The sequence below is a fragment of the Neofelis nebulosa genome, chromosome 15 (genome assembly GCF_028018385.1).
Source record: "Neofelis nebulosa isolate mNeoNeb1 chromosome 15, mNeoNeb1.pri, whole genome shotgun sequence".
Classification (NCBI taxonomy): Eukaryota; Metazoa; Chordata; class Mammalia; order Carnivora; family Felidae; genus Neofelis; species Neofelis nebulosa.
In genome coordinates this window covers 70,618,153-70,639,312 of record NC_080796.1, presented here as the reverse complement: position 1 = coordinate 70,639,312, position 21,160 = coordinate 70,618,153, and the positions used below count along the sequence as shown (strand labels likewise).

Sequence of the window (21,160 nt, the reverse complement as noted above, 5' to 3'; positions counted from 1 at the left end):
GCCTATGCTGAGCCAGTAAGGGACGCCACCTATGGCCTTCAGGCCACACCTGTACTTTTCGCTGGATTCTCTCTGACCTGGTCCTCTGTGTTTGGGCCAGCGCTGGCCAATCTTAAAGTCAGGGACGTCAGTCCCTGCTCTGAGTTTCAGAATGGCCTGGAGTCCCCACGTGTCCGGTCAGTGGTACGTGGGTCCCACCCCAGGGACTCCAGACCCTTGCAGCCACCCTCATCCACAGCCCAAGTGGAAAGCAATGCGTTTCCCCAGCCAAGGTCTTAACAGGATTTATCCCTTGCCTTCAGAATTTTGAGGACCCATCCTGATTCCGGGTCCCCTAAGGCTCTCGTTGCCCACTTGGGCAGGAAATTCTCAAACTTATTTTCGGACCCAAGTCCCGGCACGACATCTCGAAGGTTTATGCCACCGTCAAGCTATTGCCGGCCCCCCGCCTCCCCGCCTCCCCTGCTCCCTGCATCCGCTCACATCTCAACTGTTCCTCAGAGCCCTCCCTGAACAGTCTCCGACAAGGAGTCCTCAGAACCCTGGGACCACGAAGGCCTACTGGTCTGGGCCATGACTTTGATCCATAATCTCTGCCACCCGAAATAGCTTGACATCTTTACATTCTCCAGCTGGGGCAGAGGCTTGAGTTCATTGGACCATGGCTTCTTGAGAGCGAGGCCTTTTATTGTCATTTTGTAGCCCCTCACCCTGCAGCGCTAAACTGTCCTCTCTCTCCCTCACGGAGAGCCTAGCCAACTTCCCATTAGGAGAGTCCCCATCAATGCCTGCCGTCAGCTCGATGGACTGTTCCATTGCTGGGCCAGTCCATATGATCCTACTTCTACACCATGGACCTGGCCCCGCCTCCCTCTCTCACCGGCACAGGGGTGAGGAAACCAGGGCCTCCCAGGCTTTATTAACCATATTCTTGCGTGTCTCTTGGCTCACAGGTGGTGGTGCCGCCACCACAGCAGAATGATCTGGAGTCTCCTGAAACCCCTACCTATGAAAATTTGGACTGAAAAGAAAAGCAGCTGCTGCTTCCCTCCCTGCGGTCAGAGAGGGTTCTGGACTGTGTGGGGCCTGGCACTCTTCCAGACAGAGCACTTCAGAACTGCCTTCAGCGTCTCAAAGGTGCCTGGGTTTGACCCTCGCCCTTCCTTTCACCCTTGTAACTTCCCAAGCTCATGAACAGATCAGACACAGGCTCCTTCTGGGAGTCCCTGGCCCTCGAGATGCCCCTGCTCCATCCATCTCCACGCAGGCTCAGTTTCCCCCCCTCAGTTCAGACGCACCACCTTAGAGCTTTGCCAAGGCTGGCCACATGTGGTTGAAAGGGCCCTGGACCTTCACACCATCTTCTAAACAGGTGATAAAATGGATCCAACAGATATTCTCACTCATGGGCATGAAGATCTGTGTAAAATTATGTCCACTGCAGTATCTTTTAAGATAGAAGGACAGAGGGGCACCTGCGTGGCTCAGTCGATTAAGTGGCCGACTTTGCTCAGGTCTCGCTGTTCATGAGTTCGAGCCCCACGTCAGGCTCTGTGCTGACAGCTCGGAGCCTGGAGCCTGCTTCCGATTCTGTGTCTCCCGCTCTCTCAGCCCCTCCTCCATTCATGCTCTCTGTCAAAAATAAACTTTAAAAAAGGGGCGCCTGGGTGGCTCAGTCGGTTGAGCGTCCGACTTCGGCTCAGGTCACGATCTCACAGTTTGGGGGTTCAAGCCTCGCATCGGGCTCTGTGCTGACAGCTCAGAGCCTGGAGCCGCTTGGGATTCTGTGTCTCCTGCTCTCTCTGCCCCTCCCCCACTTGTGCTCAGTCTCTCTCTGTCTCTCAAAAATAAATAATAATGTAAAAAAAATGTTTTTAATAAAAAAGTAAACTTAAAAAAATTGAATGAAAGAACAGAAATAGCCTAAATGTCCATTTAGGAAGAATCTGGCTAAATGCCCAATGGCGTATCCAGGCAACAGCAAGCCCTGCCACTTTTGTAAAGAAAGTGAAGACCAGTGTGTGCTAATAAGAAATGAGCTCTAAGAACGGAAAGAACAGGGTCCAACACAGTATGTGTCACTTGCTACCAGTTGGATAAAGAAGAAATGTGTATCGGGGCACCGGGGTGGCTCAGTCGGTTAAGCAGTCGACTCTTGATTACGGCTCAGGTCATGATCTCATGGTCCGTGGGTTCGAGCCCCACATCGGGCTCTACTCTGGCACCACAGTCTGTTTGGGATTCTCTCTCTCTCTCTCCCTCTCTCTCTCTCTCTCTCGCTCGCTCTCTCAAAAATAAATACATGTTAAAAAAATAAAAATAAAAACGAAGAAATGTAGATCTGTATGCTTATGTAGTCATGCAAAAGCTCTGAAAGAAAATAACAAAAAAACTTATCAGGGGCTGCCTCTGGGGAGTGAACTAGGTTGTTGTTTTTACTGTACACTTTTCTGTACCTCGGATTTCTTTTTTTAATCATATGTGTGTATCATTCTTTGGATATCTTTTTTAAGGGCTTAAAATGCCCCTTCCACATAAACTTCCCATATTTACCCAAAGGAACTTCCCTCCTTATTGTCAGGTCCGGCTGCAGAACAGTCATAGTATGTCTCCTCTCCCCCAGACTGTAGCACAGCCTTATCCCCCTGTGAGTTGTTCTACCCTTGACTTATATTCATGATACTATAGTGTACGTTTGTGTCACATGCACCTCGAAGCCCATTTTTTTTTAAATTTAAGTTTATTTTTGAGAGTGAGTGAGCACAAGCAGGGGAGGGACAGAGAGAGAGAGAGAGGGAGACACAGAATCTGAAGCAGGCTCCAGGCTCTGAGCTGTCAGCACAGAGACCAACGCAGGTCTCGAACCCACCAACCATGAGATCGTGACCTGAGCTGAAGTCGGATGCTTAACTGACTGAGCCACCCAGGAATCTCAAAGCCCATTTATGTCCTTTAACGTTGGAATTCTGCTGTCATACTCTCCTGCACGTGGCCGTGGAGTCAGTAAATCTTCTGTGTCCTACAGTGGGTACCCCCCGGGGGCCAAGCAGTGCTCCATACACAGCAGGAGCTTAATTACTGCTTGTTCGCTGGCTGGTCGTTGCATGGATAATTATCCTTGTAAGGCATTATTTCAGAAGCTCAATGAAGACACATAATATGATGATGTTGTACATTATTACACCCCAGAATACAGCGTCCCCAAAAGCCCTGGGCCCCTAGGGTCTCTTCTGCTGCTTAGATAAATCTGGCCAGCTCAATATCTACACGACTCAGGATGCATGAAAGGCCAAGTCAATGGCGAATGTCTTTGGTGTTCATCTGAACTGTTCCAACACCCATCATTTCCTGCTCCTTCTGCTTCCAGACTCCTGACACTGCAACTCAGCTCCCAGTACATGCCCCAGAACCCCCAGACTCCTTTTGCATATGTTTTCCTGGTTTTTAGCCCTGACACCTCCTCCAAAATGTGGTCTGTCCACATCTGTCTCCAGGAGGAAGCCAGCCAACCGGCCACACAGCCCCCAGGGGACAGGGACCAGGCAGGACCTGAGCAAGTGTGTACTGTGTGGCTCTCCCCCATGAGACTGAGTGGCCCCGGATCTGGGAATCCCGGGATCGTCTGCTCCAGTGTGAACAAGGCTGGGAGACCCTGATAGATTGCAAGGAGTCCAGACCCCTCTCCGTAGGAATTAAACACACACGTGTTTAGTGATGGGCGCAACTGCCCTTTGGCTACGACAGAGAGGAAAAGTACAGAATACGGAGGGGACGCATTCAGAAAAGAAATTTAGATTGCCTCCGAATAACAGCATAGTCTTCTGTTAAATTCATATGTTAAATACAGAGCGGGGTAATTGAAGAACCAGGCTCCACGTGCTGCCTTAGGGCGTCTGGTCTCTGAGTCGGACCTCTTCCCGTTCACCCTCACCCGTCTCCTGGGCTCAGCCAGAGTCTCAGGTCTGGGCCCCACAGCCTGGTGGAAGAGTCTGGCCCGAGAACTCTGGGAGCCCAGCAGAGTGCCTAGCTCGCAGCTGCTCGGCTGGCTGAGCCCTCCCTCCAGCAAGCGTCGTGGAGAGCGCTCATCGGCACTCAGAACTTGAACAGAATACGGTCTCTAATTGTGAAGAAGCTAAGACAGATTTCTGAACGTGTGTTTTTAATCAATAACGGGTTAATAATCACACATCATACCGCAGACCAAACTGGTCCCACGGCCCAGTTACCGGGACAGCGTGGACTCACGGTGATTTTTCCACTCTGAGATGGGTTTACTTCGTACCATCTACTCTCACTCCTGCCCTCTCCCTTGTGACCAAGCGGCCAGAGGTAAAGGTTTACTATGTGGTGGGGGAGTTTTTCCTCTGTATCTGAGGACAGCCTAGGTCCGGTCCCTTGGAGAACCTGCCGGCAGCTTACAGCTACTTAGTTCATCCTCGTGGGGTGGAGCTGTTTCTCTCCCCCTGAGTCACCATGATCTTTCCTTCCCCTTTGGAAGAGGGGCCTGGGGCAGGGGAGGGTCTAGCAATGTGGTCATCTCAGATTAAAGAAGAGGAGAAGATGAGGAACACATTAGAAATCCAGGGGAAGGGATCTTGATGCTAATAATACAACACTCTGCATTTGCATAGCACCTGCTTTGCAGTCTTTCGCGAACTACCCAACCTCTCCACCCAGTCTTGTCCAGTCTGTAAGTTGAGAGATATTATTTAACAGTCTTGGCTGAGAGAAATCATGTTAAAAACAAGATATAGACCCTGAACGAACTCCCGTATCCTCTCCAGACCAGGCACCATTCTGTAGACTCATGTGGTATCGTCCACTGGGCTGAGTCCCAAAGCAGATACTGGGATGTGAGAGAAGGGAGACCAGCGGCAGCAACTAGGAATATACAGAAAAGTTCTCCAGCTCCCTGCGGCTCAGTCGAGCAGGGTTCTGGGCTTTGAGCTGTCTCTTTCCAACCTGCGGGAGAGAAGAAGAACTTCAGACCCTCCCACAGGAGAGCCTCACAACACCCTTGTGAGGTATGAATTGTTACCCCCATTTTACAGATTAAGAAGGTGAAACTTGGGAGTGGTACCACAAATAACTCAGCCTCAACAACGAATATGAAGTAATGGAGGGGCTTGAACCCAGTTCCTCTGGCTCCAATCCTAGTGGGTTTTTTTTTAGCCACACCACCGTTCTTCATGACCCCATCCTAGATTGTGTTGGCCCACTCAGTGTCCCCTACAACAGTGGGCTGTCCCCTGGGCTGTCCAGTTGGCGTTAATGTGGGGCTACAGCTGAAGTGCCAGGAATCCCAGCAGACACCCATCCGCCTTCTCCCTCATGACCACTGGCAACATCTTCCTTGGACCACAGGTGGAAGCTCTGGTGTACCATGAGTCTAGTGGGTGGGAGTGCCCTCCATGCCTTTGTTTCTCTGAGTATACATGGGAAGTACAATTATCTCTACCCCCATAGCATTCTGTGAAGATTAAATGAGATCATTGACTTGAAACCACTGTCGGGCTACAATATACCTAATACACCTCCGATATGCCCTCAACTGTTGAGACTCTATTTTCCAGTCCTTAAAGTGGCCTGATGGGAATCCATTCAACTACCAAGATCAATGGTCACTTTACAGTGTCCGCCCCCAGCAGCAGCTTAAGATGACCTGTGTCCTAGAATGGTTCCCAATTACTTGCTAACTTTAGAAAATCGTTTAGATTTACTTTTCCTCCCTTCTCCACACTCCTGCCCTACACACCCTTGGAAAGGAGAGATGTCCAATGTGCAGCCCACAACTGGGGACTAACCAGAGGACAGCCCTAATTTAAAACCCAAGCTCCCCAGTAGGAGTCCAACACCAACACATGATACAACCTTGAATTAGACCCTCACTTTCCTTCGACTTCAGATTCTTTGTCTCTAAAATGAAAATTTGGATTAGGGGATCCCTAAAACCTCTACGATTCTGAGACCCTATGCATGACTTTTTCACAAACGTACAACTTCCAGGCCATCCTGTGGGCACTAGACCCCTCCAGAAGGAGCTCCAGAATCTTACCTCTTCATAGATAGTATTATTGAGAGAAGAGCCGTGGTTCTTCTTCTTGGATTCAGACTGGAAATTCAGACAGTAAAGAGTATTTAACTTCAAGTTGGGAAATGTCCCACTCCTAACTGATGTGAGGCTCCAAAACAGACCTCTGAACCCACTTCCCACGCCCACGTACCCCTCAGGCCCGCACGTATACACATTCCCAGCACATACGCGTGTGTCTTCAGACAGACCTGATGCAAATACCACCTCTGACCATGCATCTCATCAACATGTAATATACACACACCCGCAGCGTAAGCAGTTCTAGAACACACGTGAGAACTAACTGTAACACATACCCTGACCCTGATCACGGTGAAACACTGGAAACGTTGGAATTCAGAAGCACTTTCAGTAATACGTAGTCTCCCAAACAACACCAAGCATGTGACCCTGGTGCCTGTGACCATCCATATGTCCACGTGTTACGGCGCAGAACTTAAATACAAATATCCCTTGAGGTGGAAGCCAAGTTGACTGAATGGCTTATTGGAAGGAGAGTGAATAAAAAAGCCTGAAAACCTGTTTGAAACCCTTCCCCCCATTTGACCCTGACCTGCATGTACTCAACACTTCCGCAATTTGGCACATTCCCAACTTCCCATACTACCCACCATGTTAAGTTTGTGTCTTCATACTGTGACTCCAACCTCGGAAATGCCATTCTTCCAACCCTTCTCCCACCCAAGGTGAAAAGATGACCGTGGGCACCAGGTACACATAAGACCTGCGAGCTCAGCTTGGAGCAGGGTTCGAGAGGACCATGATGAGTTGCCTCAGCCTGGAGCCCCCCATCAGCAGATGACTGGCCAGAACCGTTTTCTGGTTCCCTGAAAGTCACCATTGCGTCTCTCTAGGTCCTGGCTGCTCCTCTGGCTCTGGGCTATATTCTCCCACCTTGGTAACCCCTCTGGTGTCTCTCTCTGCCATAGCCTCGGCTGACCTGCTAAGGACTCCTTGGTCCCTGTGCACAAAGCACTGCCCTTCTGTCTCTGATTGTACTTGTCTCACAGAAACTCCTAGAGACACTCCTTTAATCCACTGTTCTCTTGGACTCCGACCTGTTCCTTTTCTCCAAATAGACTTCTAGTTAGCCCATTAACATTTAAGTAGAGCCCCTGAACCCGAGCGGCTCAGATACACACACAGCAGAAGACAACTCACGGGGAAGCACACACACCACACTCGGCAAACGCGCACCCGCCTGTGCACATGCGAAATACACAGCACCCCCTGCGGGAAAAGACTCACCTTCCGGGAAGGCTGTACCAATGCATACAAGGTATTTGCTTCTTGTGATGTGGAAGCAGAAGGCTAATGAGAAGACAAGTAAACATATTTCAGAAGCATAGATCCAGGACAATCCTAGGGAGGGAGGTCACCTCTTCCACGCCTCCCCCCAGTTCTGCCCGGGCAGAGCTGAAAATGTTATTCAAAGGAGCCCTGGACTCCAAGAGGTCAGACAGCCTGGATGCTGGTCCTGCTGTGTCAGTAAACATAGCTGCTATCCGTTCAGCACTTACTGTGTACTGTAGGGTCCCCCAACCCTCATAATACACCCCTGTGATAGGAACGATCACCATTTGCCCCATTCGACAGATGAGGTTCCTAAAGGGAAAATGGCCCAAGACAGACAGTATGTTCGCAGGAGAAGCAGAATTTAAACCCCGGACTCTCCACAGCGCTTTCCTCAGCCCGTCAAGTGCTTCCCTTTGGCAACATGCCTTCCTTCTTCTGCACCTGAACCAGGTGTCCTCAGAGGCAGGTAACCGTCTTCCTTCTAAGAACTCCAGAAGAACAGGCTCCTTCTCACTCACTCAACCTCTCAGTCTGGGATGAGCTCTTCCTTGCATATACTCAGACTCCTTTCGTGGGAATCCAATGTGGCTAAAGCCAGAAAACTGGCAGATATCTTACATCTCTCTTTAAGGCGCTTTGACTTGGACCCACTACCAGTGAATCCCATTATCTTACGGGGAGCAGGACGAGGAAACGCCCAGCTTGGGAATTCCAAAGTGGCCATGAGGGTTGAGCACCTCTCTCCCTCCTCCCCTCCCTTCTTCCTCCGCTCCCCTCTTCCTTCATTGTCCTCCCTTCCCCTCTACCCCATTCACTTTCTCTCTTCCTCCTCTCTTGATCTTTCTCTGAAGCCTGTCACCATCCCCCAAGGATTTTCTCTGCCCCGCAGCTTAGCCACCAAATTGGAGAGGTTGCTCCTTCCGGACTTAATTCTTTAAAAAATAAAAAATTAACGGCACTGGAGTGGCTCAGTCTGTTAAGCCTCTGACCCTCGATTTAGGCCCATCTCACGATCTCACGGTTTGTGGGTTTGTGCCCCGTATTGGGCTCCGTGCTGACAGTGGGAAGTCTGCTTGGGGTTTCCTCTCTCCCTCTCTCTCTGCCTCTCCCCTTATCGTGCTCTCTCTCCCTCTTTCCCTCTCAAAATTAAAGAAACATTGTTTACAAAAAAGAGTTGCTTTTAATTTTTTTTAATTTTTAAAAATGGAAACTTAAAAATCTTTAAGCCATTTTTATCAGAGACTTTTCATCACTGCCACCTAGAGGCAGTGTTACCCTTGAAGGAGATACCCTGGCCTAGGTTGTAATGTCGTTTTAGTTGTCGAAATTAGAGGATCTTTCTCCAGTTTAGGGGCGAATGTCTGTAATCCCAGCATGTTAGAGGTGGGGAGGGGCAGGTGGAGTGGAGGCTCAGAAGCCCTTTAGCTCAGCTTTGCCACCACCCAAGTCTGTGGCCTGGGGCACGTTAGTTAACCTGTGTCTGTTTCCTCATCTGAGAAATGGAGGTTGTGTAAGACCTACTTCGTGAGGCTGCTTTGTGAGATTCATTAAGGAAATAGACGTGGGGGCGTCTGGGTGGCTCAGTCGGTTAAGCGTCTGACTCTTGAGCTCAGGTCACGATCTCACTGTTCACGAGTTCGAGCCCCATGTAAGGCTCTGCCCTCACAGTGCAGAGTCTGCTTGGGATTCTCTCTCTCTCTCCCTCCCTCTGCCCATCCTGGGCTCTCTCTCTGTCTCTCTCTCTCTCAAACTAAATAAAATAAACTTTAAAGGAGTGAAAATAGACATAGTGAGGACTTAATAAATGTTATCGTGAAGTCATAATAAAAGAGAACAATCCAGATCCATTCCTGAAAACACATATAATAAAGAGCAGAGATTTTCTGAAAAACTATAAGGGCCCCAAGTATTGGCAGTAGAAGGGAGGGAGAACAGAAGCTGGGTCCCCTGACGAGCTGCCTCTTCCTAGGCCCTTATCTGGGCCACGCCTGCTGCCAGGCATGGAGAGAGAAAGAATGTCTGCACCGGTCTTCCCCGCTCTGTTCAGCTCTGCCAAGGTACTTCAGAACCACATGGATCTTTCCACCAACTTAACGCAGACTCTAGGAGCACCAGGCTCTTATTTTGCCGTTCAAGAGTGCGAGCTTCCCTTGGGGCGCCTGGGTGGTTTAGTCGGTTGAGCGGCCGACTTCGGCTCAGGTCATGATCTCGCGGTCCGTGAGTTCGAGCCCCCCGTCGGGCTCTGTGCTGACGGCTGGGAGCCTGGAGCCTGTTTTGGATTCTGTGTCTCCCTCTCTCTGACCCTCCCCCTTTCATGCTCTGTCCCTCTCTGTCTCAAAAATAAATAAACGTTAAAAAAAAAAAATTTTTTTTAAAAGAGTGCGAGCTTCCGAAAGGCATCAGGAAGCCCCATAGACAGGTATGGAATGGATTCAAGAAAACAGAACCGTACCTGGGACTGGATCATGGAGTAGATGGTGCTCCCTTCTCCAGGGGGATTCGGCTTCTGCTCCTGCACAAGAAATTGTAAAAGGGGGGTGGGGGAAGGGCCTGGGTAGCTCCGTCTATTGAGCGTCTGACTTCCGATTTTGGCTCGGGTCATCATTTCACAGTTCGCGAGATCGAGCCCAGCATCAGGCTCCACACTGATGGCACAGAGCCTGCCGGGAATTCTCTCTCTCCCTCTCTTTCTGCCCCTCCCCCGCCTGCTCTCTCCCTCTCTCTCTCTCTCAAAATAAGTAAACATAAAAAAAAAGAAAGAAAGAAAAGAGCACCTGGGTGGCTCAGTCAGTTAAGTGTCCGACTTCGGCTCAGGTCATGATCTCACGGCTCATGGGTTCGAGACCCGCGTCGGGCTCTGTGCTGACAGCTCGGAGCCTGGAGCCTGCTTCGGATTCCGTGTCTCCCTCTCCCTCTGCCTCTCCCCCCATCTCTCTCTCAACAATAAACAAGCATTACCAAAAAAATTTTTTTAAAGAGGGTCTCCTGGAAGGAGGTGGTCATTAACCACCCCAGGATGGGGAAAAAACAGTAGAAAAAGCAACTCACACTGGGGTCATTAAGTGTCACGTGCAAGGAACCACCCAGGCGTGAAGGGATCCCACCGAGTGACCCTGTCCAAGGGGTCTCCTGCCACTTGCTTTACTTCGGTAACTTAGAAACTTGCATTTGCCACATAACCATCGATAACGGGCTGAGCTCTGAGTAGGGCTGAGATCTGAGCCTTACGTCAGGGCCTTCACATTCAGAGGTTTTCACTGTTTCGAAGCCCCCTCTCTAGATCCAGCCTTAGCAGCTAGTCTGCCCTTGGCCTCCAGCCAGCGCCTGGGCAGCTACAGAGCTGGATGAAGTCCTGGACACAAGGCCAAAGGCACGGGCCTTTCCTGTTCTCTTCCTGCCCACAGGAGACGGGGCTGAAGGTGTCTTGTGCTGCCCACTCCTGAGTACATATTTCCAGTTGGGCTCTGATGAGGAAGTGAGAGGAGGCCAGCAGGGCTCGTTGGACAAGGAAGAAGCTAAGAGCAAAAAAACAGCAGCCGTCTTGGGGGGCTAAAGAGTTGTGGGCATCTGGCAAGAAACAGGAGCTTCCTCTTTTTCTTTTCTGCCCAGACCTGAGGAAAGTGTCTGCAGAGAGGTCAGAAGCAAGCCCCAGAGGAAGATCACATGAACTTGAGATTTAGGCCTGCAGACAGAACCCTGGAGCCAGGAGGGAAAAGCCAGCAAGGGAGGAGGTCCCAGAGGGAGGCGCTCCTGAGTCAGAAGCAGAGAAACAAGCCTGAGTCCCCCACGAGGTTTCTTATACTCTAAATAGATTTCCTCTGGGGGTGCCTGGGTGGCTCAGTTGGTTAAGTGGCCGAGTTCGAGTTCGGCTCAGGTCATGATCTTGCGGGTCTGTGAGTTCGAGCCCCGCGTCGGGCTCTGTGCTGACGGCTCGGAGCCTGGAACCTGCTTCGGATTCTGCGTCTCCCTCTCTCTCTGACCCTCCCCTGCTCACGTTCTATCTCTGTCTGTCAAAAATAAATAAAACATTAAAAACAAATTTTTTTAATAGATTTCCTCTGTTCTCCTTCAAAGACCTAACTGAAAGGAGAGGCAATTTGTCATGAGCATGGGCTTCAGTGACTGCAGTTAGATACACTTGCCCTCAGGAATTTGTCCCAGCAAATGGTAGTGATGGGGGAAAAAAAGACCCCTTTGTGTTTCTTACCCCGTTATTCCACTGCTGAGCAAGGAAACGGGGGCGGGGGTAGCTGCCCCGATCCGTGGTTCCCCCCGAGCCCAGACCTGAGGGAAGTGGCTTCTCTGTTCTACAAGGCCTCACGCAGAGGAGCCCAGCCCCTGTGACTTCCTGCCTTGCCCTCTCAGGCCGAGCCCCAGGAATGGGGATAGGAAGAGGGCCTTCCTCCCCCCGGCCCACCCTGCCCACTGGGCAGTTTGGTTAGGCACTGCCTCTCCCCCAGGTCTGTCACCACTTCCTGCCCTGGCCAGGGGCAGAGCGGTGGGGGGCACCCTGCACCGTTCTGCAGTTCCCTTCTTCGCTACACCCCCCGGGGACCAGGCGGAGTTGGCCCCTGCCTGCCGAGGCTGGCTGGAGAGGTTCCCAAGGAGGCCACGCCGGCTTCGCGGCTTCGTGCTGACCTAGCTCCCTTCTCTAGCACCCCAGCCGGACTCAGGCCTCTTCCCAAAATGCCGTGAACGCAGACCACGGGGCCAGCTACAACGCTCTTACGCTTTGGCTGGTCGGCCTGGCACCCTCCGCAGCCTGGGCGACAGCCCGGGGACCCAGAAAAGCAAACTTGGACTTGCAAGGCACGAGAATTTGTGGCCAGGCGCAAAATACGAGACAGCTGGATTCTTCCCAGGGCTTAGCCCAGCTGGAGAGGCTGGGCAGAAAGGAGGACGCCGGGGCACCATTTGGCCAGGCAAGAGCAGTGCTCCGTCACCTGCTGGGGATTTGTCGGGCTCCGTCCTTCTCAGCAGGTTTTCTCTTGTTTTCTGCTTTTCCTCCACAGCCAGAGCTAGCAGGCTGGTGGGGAAGACAGACGGAAAGGCCACGGGTCACTCGGAAAAGACACTAGTGTCCCTGCTCCTGATGGCCATCCTCCCGAGAAGCATCTCCCAGGCTAGTGAAGAGAGACCCCGGGCCCTAGGGTACCGTACCCGATTCCTCTTGATTTGCACGTTGTTGACATCTTCGTAAACCGTCAGAAACTCCTCTGTGCCGTCCTCTGTGAGAGAAAAGCAGCAGAGACAGAGATGCAGAGACCTCCCGAGGGTGTCCTGTCCAAGCTTCCGCCTCGCACCGTCCCACCTCCAGCCCAGGCGGCCAAGACCTCGAGAAAGGTTCTAGAAAGGAGGCAGACGGGTGCTCTCCCCAGAAGGCCAGCACGGGACCAGCAACCACCCGACACACCTACTCCGTCGGGCCCCGGGCCGCACCCCAGCAAGCCGGCCACCGGCAGGTGAATCTGCACATCGGGCTGTGTGCACCTCGAGGAACCCCGGAAGGCGTGAGCTGGGAGAAAGGCCCCCCAGACACACACACACACACACGCACGTGCACGCACACACGTCCCAACGCTCTAGAAGAGAAGCAGGTGCTGTGCTCCCAGGCGGGTGCGTTGGGGGATGGCAGGTCGGGCAACAGCACGTCCAGGGGACCCGCCACTTACGTGACTCCTTCATCTTCCTCCTCCGCACACAGAAGCCGGTGAGGGTGCCCAGGAGCAGCGTGATTAGAAGGACCACGATGATCAGCAACAAGTGCAGAGACTTGTCCTCTGGGGACATGGACGCGTGAGGCCTGAGCACTCAGCCTTCTCTCTCCTCCCTTCCCGTCTGACACCCGACTTGCCTCAGACCCACACTCCTCTCTCAGGCCCCGCTGAGCTCGTCAGCGAGGCTGGCTCTCTGTGCAGTGGGGTGGGGTGACCTCCCCCGAGTGATGCTAAGACGTGACCTCCCCCGAGTGATGCTAAGACGTGACCTCCCCCGAGTGATGCTAAGACGTGACCTCCCCCGAGTGATGCTAAGAGTGTGACCTCCCCCGAGTGATGCTAAGAGCGTGACCTCCCCCGAGTGATGCTAAGACGTGACCTCCCCCGAGTGATGCTAAGAGCGTGACCTCCCCCGAGTGATGCTAAGACGTGACCTCCCCCGAGTGATGCTAAGAGCGTGACCTCCCCCGAGTGATGCTAAGAGTGTGGATACTACTGTCTCACAGGCCTGGCTCCGTGCCTTTGGGCAACTCCCTTAACTTTGCTGAGCCTCCATTTTCTCACTTACAAAAGGAGACAATGTTGGGGCACCTGGGGCTCAGTCAGTTAAGCATCTGACTCGATTTCAGCTCAGGTCATGACCTCACGGTTCGTGGGATCAAGCCCCGCATTGGGCTCCTTACTTCTGGTGCAGACACTGCTTGGGATTCCCTCTCTCCCTCCCTCTCTCCCTCTCCCTCTCCCTCTCTCTCTCTCTCTCTCTCTCTCCTCTCTCCTCTCTCTCCTCTCTCTCCTCTCTCTCCGCCTCTCCCCCACTTGTGCTCTTGCTTCCTTTCTCAAGATAAATAAACTTTTTTTTTTTTTTTTTTTTTTTTTTTGTTAAAGAAAGGAGAGGGGCAGGGCGCCTGGGTGGCTCAGTCAGTTAAGCGTCTGACTTCGGCTCAGGTCATGATCTTGCAGTTCGTGGGTTCGAGCCCCACCATCGGGCTCTGTGCTGACAACTCAGAGCCTGGAGCCTGCTTTGGATTCTGTGTCTCCCTCTCTCTCTCTCTCTCTCTCTCTGCCCCTCCCCTGCTGACATTCTCTCCCTCTCTCAAAAATAAACGCTTTTTTAAAAAGGAGATAATGTCATCTACATAAGGAGGTTGACCACATGATCTGATATGTGCACGGCATATGTTACATCTGTCCATTCTTTTGTTAACTGAACAGAACGTATTGCACCCCACTATGTGCCGCGAAATTCTCCCATTTCCCCTTCCTGCCCCTCCTGCCTCCGCTGCTCTTCCTCATTTGAACTTCCACATTTAACGTCGGTGTCCCACATGTAGCCTGCTGTATCAGCCCGCCCGCAAGGGGAGAAGGGAAAGGAATTACGTGCTCTTCACAAGCGTTACCTCATCTAATCTTACCAGCAGTCCTGCCAGGTACCTGTTATCATCCCCATATTACCCGGCAGAAAAACTGAGGCTCAGAGAGGTTGGGGAAACTGCCTGAGATCACAGAGCTAGTGAATCATGAAACCGTAGCTGACATGACCCAAAAGCCAGTGTCCCTGTCACTCCAAATCACTTCAGCTTGCTCGTTTCTTTTTTGCCCAGGAATGCCTAGTTTTGTGGCCCCTGCTGGGCTGTAAGCTCTTTAAGGACAGAGACAGCAGGTAGGTTTTTACCTGCAGTGCCCGTGCTGATGGCGCACTAAGTCTTTATTTATCTGATAAAAATCGGTGCAAACTTAACTCAGGGTAACTCTTAGGATGTGCGTAAGCAATAAACCAAGAACTCTTCCAGGAACCCCTGTGACCATCCTGATGTTCCCAGGACACAGCCCCAGGACACTGCTGTTACCTCTTGGGGAACTACATGGCCTGGGGGAGTTCTCACTTGGGAGGAGGAAACAGGTTCCCCGTCAGTCTCTCCCAGGAAGGGACAATCAGCAGCCACAGCAGGGCTGTGACCCATCAAACAGACCAGCATTCCCTAAAATGAAGGAAAAACTCGAATCTTCTGGGAGATGCTTAATGGGGATGAAACTCATCCCAGACTAAGATAGGCCTGGTTTATGGGAACTGTGTGCCCAGAGACCAGGACTGCCCCAAGGAGATGCTGCAAGGCAGCCGAGGGATCTCATGCCCAGGTATCTCGGGCGTGAGCCTGGTTATGGGGTCCAACACTTTCAGCCCCTGTTAGAGCCCAAAGTGCTCCACTTACGCTGGGAGTCACCCGGACAGTGCAGGATGAAGGTGCGGTTTGTCCAGCTGACCGAGTTGCTGACATTGCAGGTATATATGTGCGAGCTGTTGGCATCGATCTGGTCCTCCAGTGTGCTGTGATTCCTTCCCGTCTCGATCAGCACGCTCCCTCTATACCAATCATAGCTCACATTATCACCGCTGGGGACCGAGCAGGACAGAGTCACTTGGCACCTCCCTCCCTCCAGGACCTCCAAGTCCTGTAGTACGTGGGGCTCCCCTACGTGATCTGGAAGCAGAGATTCTGATCAGAAAGGCACTGGAAATAAAACTCTTACAGGAGTCCGAGGGGCAGGCGGCGCTGTTCTAGGGACTCACCAAATACAGAAACCTGGAACGTGTAGTTCGTAACTTTTCCACGCTCATCAGTCGCCTCAAAGATGTAGAAGCCGCTGTCCTGCTGCCGAGCTGCTTCGATGGTGAGACTTAAGTTCTGGGTTATAAAACCGAATCTTTTGTTGAGATGATTCAAAGTCCAATTTTTATCGCTGCAATAATCAGACTCACACTTCCATGTCAGTATCACAGAAAATTCTGAAGGTGAGGGCCCCGGCCTCTTCCATTGAACAGATTCTATGTTCTTTGCCAGTGTCTTGGGAGGCCATAACCGGAGACATGTTCCTGAGAGTCCAACCACACGTTTAGCAGAATCTAGGGATTCCAGAGAAGAGAACTCAGGCTGGAGGAGGTAGGGAGGGCATCAGCCCTGAACATTGTGGGCAATCGGATGTGACTTCCCTTGTGGCAAGAAGATGGGGACACCTATGAGGAGACCAGAGGCTAAGAGAGCCTAGAAGTGTACTTCCCTTTCCTGCCTCCCCTCTCCCCAAGCTCTGTGCCACTTGTCTAAAGGAGCCCACCGGCCAGTAATAATAGCTAAACTCTCTCGCCTTCTTACTGTGGGCAGCAGATTTTAAACACTTCATGTGTTTTAACTATCTTTAAGTACATGTTTTAACAGTGACCTTATGAGAGTTTTATCCCCATTTTACAGGTGAAAAAAAAAAAAAAAAAACTGAGTTAGAAAGAACTTAAAAGTAACTAGCCCAAGCTACACGGTAAGAACAATGAGCTTGAAATCCACTCAATTTGCTGTTACAGGATGGGCTCTTAACCACAATGTTACAAACGCCATATCCGACGTGACTCCCTCCCCACGGTGCTGAGGCAGCCACTACTGGCCAGGGGTGACTGCTGGAAATTCTGAAGGGCCACACCCAGTAAGCCTGGCCTTCCGAGCTGAATCCATAGCTCGCTCCGCTGTCCTCCCACAGAGCGAGGTTCATAACCCTCTCTTGTAGCACGTAGCACAGCAAACTGCGGTCATTACTTATTAATGTTTGCCAAGTTTCTAGTCCCTAGGAAGTCTCCATGGGGATTGATCCCTAAAGAATAATTAGAGAAAGGGGCGCCTGGGTGGCTCAGTTGGTTGAGCGTCCGACTCCGGCCCGGGTCGTGATCCCGCGCTTCCTGGGTTCAAGCCCCACATCGGGCTCTGTGCTGACGGCTCGGAGCCTGGAGCCTGCTTCGGATTCTGTGTGTGTGTCTCTCTCTCTCTGCCCCTCTCCTACTCTGTCTCTCTGTCTCCCCAAAATAAATAAACATTAAAAAAAAATTTTTTTAAGAAAAAAAGAAGAATTAGAGACAAATAAAAGCACCCTGCCTTGGTATATCCCAGCACTTGTCCTCCACAGGGATAGAGATGTATGTTAATTAACAGGGGTGTCACAGAGCTGCTTGCTGTTGCCTGACCTAGGAAAGCCTAGTGCTGTCAGTGAAGAAAAACAGAAGTTCCAGTGGCCATTTTTGGCAGGGGAGCTATGTGGCACAGCCCCGTGGATGCAGGAAATAAAAAGGTCTGCCAGAGAGGGTCAGAAAGAATTTGGAAGAGAGAATAAGAGATGGGGATTGTTATACAAACAAATCTGTTAACATAGAGGACGTTGAGGGGAAAGCAAGGGAGAAGCAGATTTTTAGATGTCTTACATGCATTATAAATGCCCTCGCTCCCAACCACACCTTCACCTTGGCATTTCCTCAGGAGCCGGAGTAAATAATCAAAGAAAGTTTAATTACTATTTGGTTGATAGACTGTGTTTCTTCGATCTTGACACTCCTAAGAATAAAACACATAGGGTTCCAGGGCACCTGGTTGGCTCGGTCAGTAGAGCATGCGACTCGTGATCTCAGGGTTGTAAGTTTGAGCCCCATGGTGGGTGTAGATACTACTCTTTTTAAAAAAAGAATCTTTAAAAAAACACAAAAACAAAGAAAACACATGGGATTCCGATGCATAGTCTCATGATTTGAACTGGCTCAGCCCATTGCCAAACTTGAAACAGACATTGTGCCTTTGTCTCCTATGGTCCTATGTATGAGAACAGGCCAACCTATCAAATATTGCACAGAGATCCTGAGAACAATCCCCACTGGTTACAATCCCCCGTGTGACCAGGGCCCTGAAGAGGTGGGGCCTCTTTGTGTTTAAGACACGCTTCCTGACTCCAGAGGGTTTGTGATCTGAGAGCAGAACATACTTTTATTTCACAGCATACACTGAAGAGTTAAGAAAATCATCTAAAGAATTCTTTTTTTTATTTTTTAATGTTTATTCATTTTTGAGAGAGAGACAGGATGAGGGGGTGAGAGGCAGAGAGAGAGAGGGAGACACAGAACTCGAAGCAGGCTCCAACATGCTGTGCTGACAGCTCAGAGCCTGACACGGGGCTCGAACACACAAACCGTGAGACCATGACCTGAGCCCAAGTCAGACGCTCAACCGACTGAGCCACCTAGGTGCCCCTAAAGACTTCTAATTCTAATAATGGAAGACCACATTAATACCTGCTAACCAACCCTCCCACAAAGAAAAAGTAGGAAAAAAAAAAAAACGAGCAAAATATAAAAGCATGTTGCTAAAGGCATCAGGGAGCTAATAAAACAGGGAACTATTATGGAGCCAGGATCCGGAAGAAGGCAACTCAGAGAGGTAAGACCGGCATTTTTTACTTCTATTCCTGGAGCCTTGCAATAAACTCAAGGAACTAAAAGAACATGGGGTTCAGGGACCTCGTGTTAAGAAGTGGGTGTACCTAAAATCCATCAGATTTGGTGGTAGTACCACGAAGAGCTACCCTCTGAGAGTAAGAGTGAACAAGAAGTAGACAAGATCTCACAGGAACTGAAGCCTAGTTTCGAATGATCTCAACTCTGAACTGGATTAAAGTGATCTAGAATTTCCAGTATTTCTGACCTGGCTGTGTACTAGAGGCAAATGTAAGTTATTCCTGGAGGAAAATAACATCGACGCGGGCATTAAGTTATTTCTAATGCATAGTGTCCAAAATGAAATAAAAAAACAAGCCGGCATAAGAAGAGGAAACATGTCCAGAACCCAAAAGGAAATATAGGCAATAGAAACAGCCTCAAGGGGCATCCAGATAACAGAAGTATCGGTCATAAACTTTAAGGAAATTGTATTTAATGTTTCAAGGAATTAAAATTTAGAGTTTAGGGGCGCCTGGGTGGCGCAGTCGGTTAAGCGTCCGACTTCAGCCAGGTCACGATCTCGCGGTCCGGGAGTTCGAGCCCCGCGTCGGGCTCTGGGCTGATGGCTCGGAGCCTGGAGCCTGTTTTCCGATTCTGTGTCTCCCTCTCTCTCTGCCCCTCCCCCGTTCATGCTCTGTCTCTCTCTGTCCCAAAAACAAAAATAAAAAACGTTGAAAAAAAAAATTTTTTAATTTAGAGTTTGAAAATTTCAGCAGAAGATCAGTGCCACAGAACGCAAATCTGGCCATGCCCCTTGCAATGTGACTTTGTAGCTCCTCCCCTCGTCAAAAGATGGGGTTCGTTTCCCTATCTCCTGTAACCGGGCTGGCCTTTGCCATACGTTGCAGCGAGAATGAGGCTGTGCCGATTCTAAGCCTATGTCTGAAGAGGCATTGCCCATTTCTACTTGTTCTCTAGGAACCTTGTCTAGCTGACGTGTTAAGAAGTCTAAGATGGCCTGCTGGAAGATAAGAGATCACACAGAGCGAAGGTAAACAACCACAAGTGAGGCCACCCCAGATGTGCCATCTCCAGCCAACCTGACAGCCGACCATATATGCGCGAGTGACGCAAGCAGAAACCAAAAGAATGGTCCAGTGAGCCCAGCCAAAATCGCAAGCTAGCACACTCACTGCTGTTCTCAACTACTAAGTTTTGGGGTCGTGCACTATGCAGCAACAGTTATCAGATAAACTGGGTTTTTTTAAGAACCAAAGGAAAATTGTAAAAATGAAATACAAAATAACTGAAAAATTGGAACTGAACTCATTGGAAAGATAGAAAAGCCATTTGTGCCACTGAAAAGAGAATCAGAAAACTGGAAGATAAGGCAGGACAAAATATCCAGATTGAATTACAGAAAAACAAAAGTGGGGCACCTGGCTGGCTCAGTCAGTAGAGCACGCGACTCTTGACCTCAGGGTCGTGAGTTCAAGCCCCATGTCGGGTGTGGAGTTCACTTAATAAAAAACATGTATTTCAAAAACGGGGGTGCCTGGCTGGCTCAGTGGGTTAAGCATCCAACTCCTGATGTCAGCTCAGGCTGTGGTCTTGTGGTCGTGAGACTGAGCCCCACATGGGGCTCTACGCTGAGCAGGGCCTTCTCGGGACCCCCTCTCTCCCTCTGTCTCTGCCCCTCTGCCACTTGCACGCATGCACTTTCTCTCTTTCTCAAAATAAATAAACTTAAAAAAAAGAAAAGAAAAGGACGGAAATATACAAGAAAAAGTGTAAGAAACGTCTGAGATACGGTGAAAAAATCTAACCGAAGCGTAATTGGAGAGCCAGGAGAGGACAGGGAGATAAATTCAAAAGAAATAATGGATGAGAATTTTCTAAAACCGACAGCCATCAAAACAGATTTGTAAGAAGCAGACTCATAAATATAGAGAACAAACTGATGGCTGCCAGAAGGAGGGGAGATGGGAGGATGGACAAAAATAGGTCAAGGGCATTAAGAGATAAAACTTCCACTTATAAAATAAGTCAGAGAGATGAAAGATGAGATGAAAAGTACAACACAGAGAACATAGTCAATAATATTGTAGTGACCAGGGTGCCTGGGTGGCTCGGTCCGTTGAGCATCCGACTCTTGGTTTCGGCTCAGGTCATGATCTCACTGTTTGTGAGTTTGAGCCCCATATCAGGCTTCACACTGATAGTGCAGAGCCTGCCTGGGAATCTCTCTCTCTCCCCCTCTCTCTCTGCCCCTCCCCCATTCACTGTCTCTCTCTCTCTCTCTCTCTCTCTCTCCCTCTCTCTCTCTCTCTCTCAAAATAAATAAATTTAAATAATAATAATAATAATAAATAATATTGTAGTGACCTTGCATTTGACCAACGGCAACTATACTTATCATGGTCAGCACTGTGTAATGTATAGAACTGTCAAATCACTACTTTGCACACCTAAAACTAATATAACATTGTACATCAACTGTAGTTCAATAATTAAAAAACTAAATAATAAAAATAAATAAATATAAATAAAATGAGGAAACTGATAATAAGCCAGAGCACAAAAAAAAAAAAAAATTCTCTAAGACAGATTTATAGAATGTACTACAAATACCAGGAGCACCTGGGTGGCTCAGCTGGTTGAGCATCTGATGCTTGATCTCAGCTCAGGCCTTGGTTTCAGAGTCATGAGTTCAAGCCCCATGTTTAACTTGTTAAAAAAAAAAAAAAATGTGCTACAAATCCCAAGCAACATTAAAACAAAACAAAAAAACCCTAAGCACACTTTTAAATATTA

General features: G+C 50.0%; 2 protein-coding genes across 4 annotated transcripts in view; one reads left to right on the top strand and one right to left on the bottom strand.

Moving 5' to 3' along the window:
* Positions 1–2,276, top strand: part of LY9 (lymphocyte antigen 9) — a 29,655-nt gene extending 27,379 nt beyond the window's left edge. The window contains exon 10 of the mRNA XM_058701792.1: positions 954–2,276. Within this exon, the coding sequence (XP_058557775.1) occupies positions 954–1,025 (72 nt within the window). The 3' untranslated portion in view covers positions 1,026–2,276. The remainder of the gene's footprint in view (positions 1–953) is intronic.
* A 1,524-nt stretch (positions 2,277–3,800) lies between these two features.
* Positions 3,801–21,160, bottom strand: part of CD244 (CD244 molecule) — a 54,467-nt gene continuing 37,107 nt past the window's right edge. For 2 of the 3 annotated variants that reach the window (XM_058701793.1, XM_058701794.1), the window contains exons 2-9: positions 15,677–16,009; positions 15,318–15,587; positions 13,063–13,170; positions 12,551–12,618; positions 9,843–9,902; positions 7,343–7,405; positions 6,056–6,112; positions 3,801–4,962 (exon numbers count right to left, since the gene is read on the bottom strand). In XM_058701793.1, coding sequence (XP_058557776.1) covers positions 4,882–4,962; positions 6,056–6,112; positions 7,343–7,405; positions 9,843–9,902; positions 12,551–12,618; positions 13,063–13,170; positions 15,318–15,587; positions 15,677–16,009 — 1,040 coding nt within the window. In that variant the 3' untranslated portion in view covers positions 3,801–4,881. The remainder of the gene's footprint in view (positions 4,963–6,055; positions 6,113–7,342; positions 7,406–9,842; positions 9,903–12,550; positions 12,619–13,062; positions 13,171–15,317; positions 15,588–15,676; positions 16,010–21,160) is intronic. The other variant, XM_058701795.1, reaches the window with a different exon arrangement.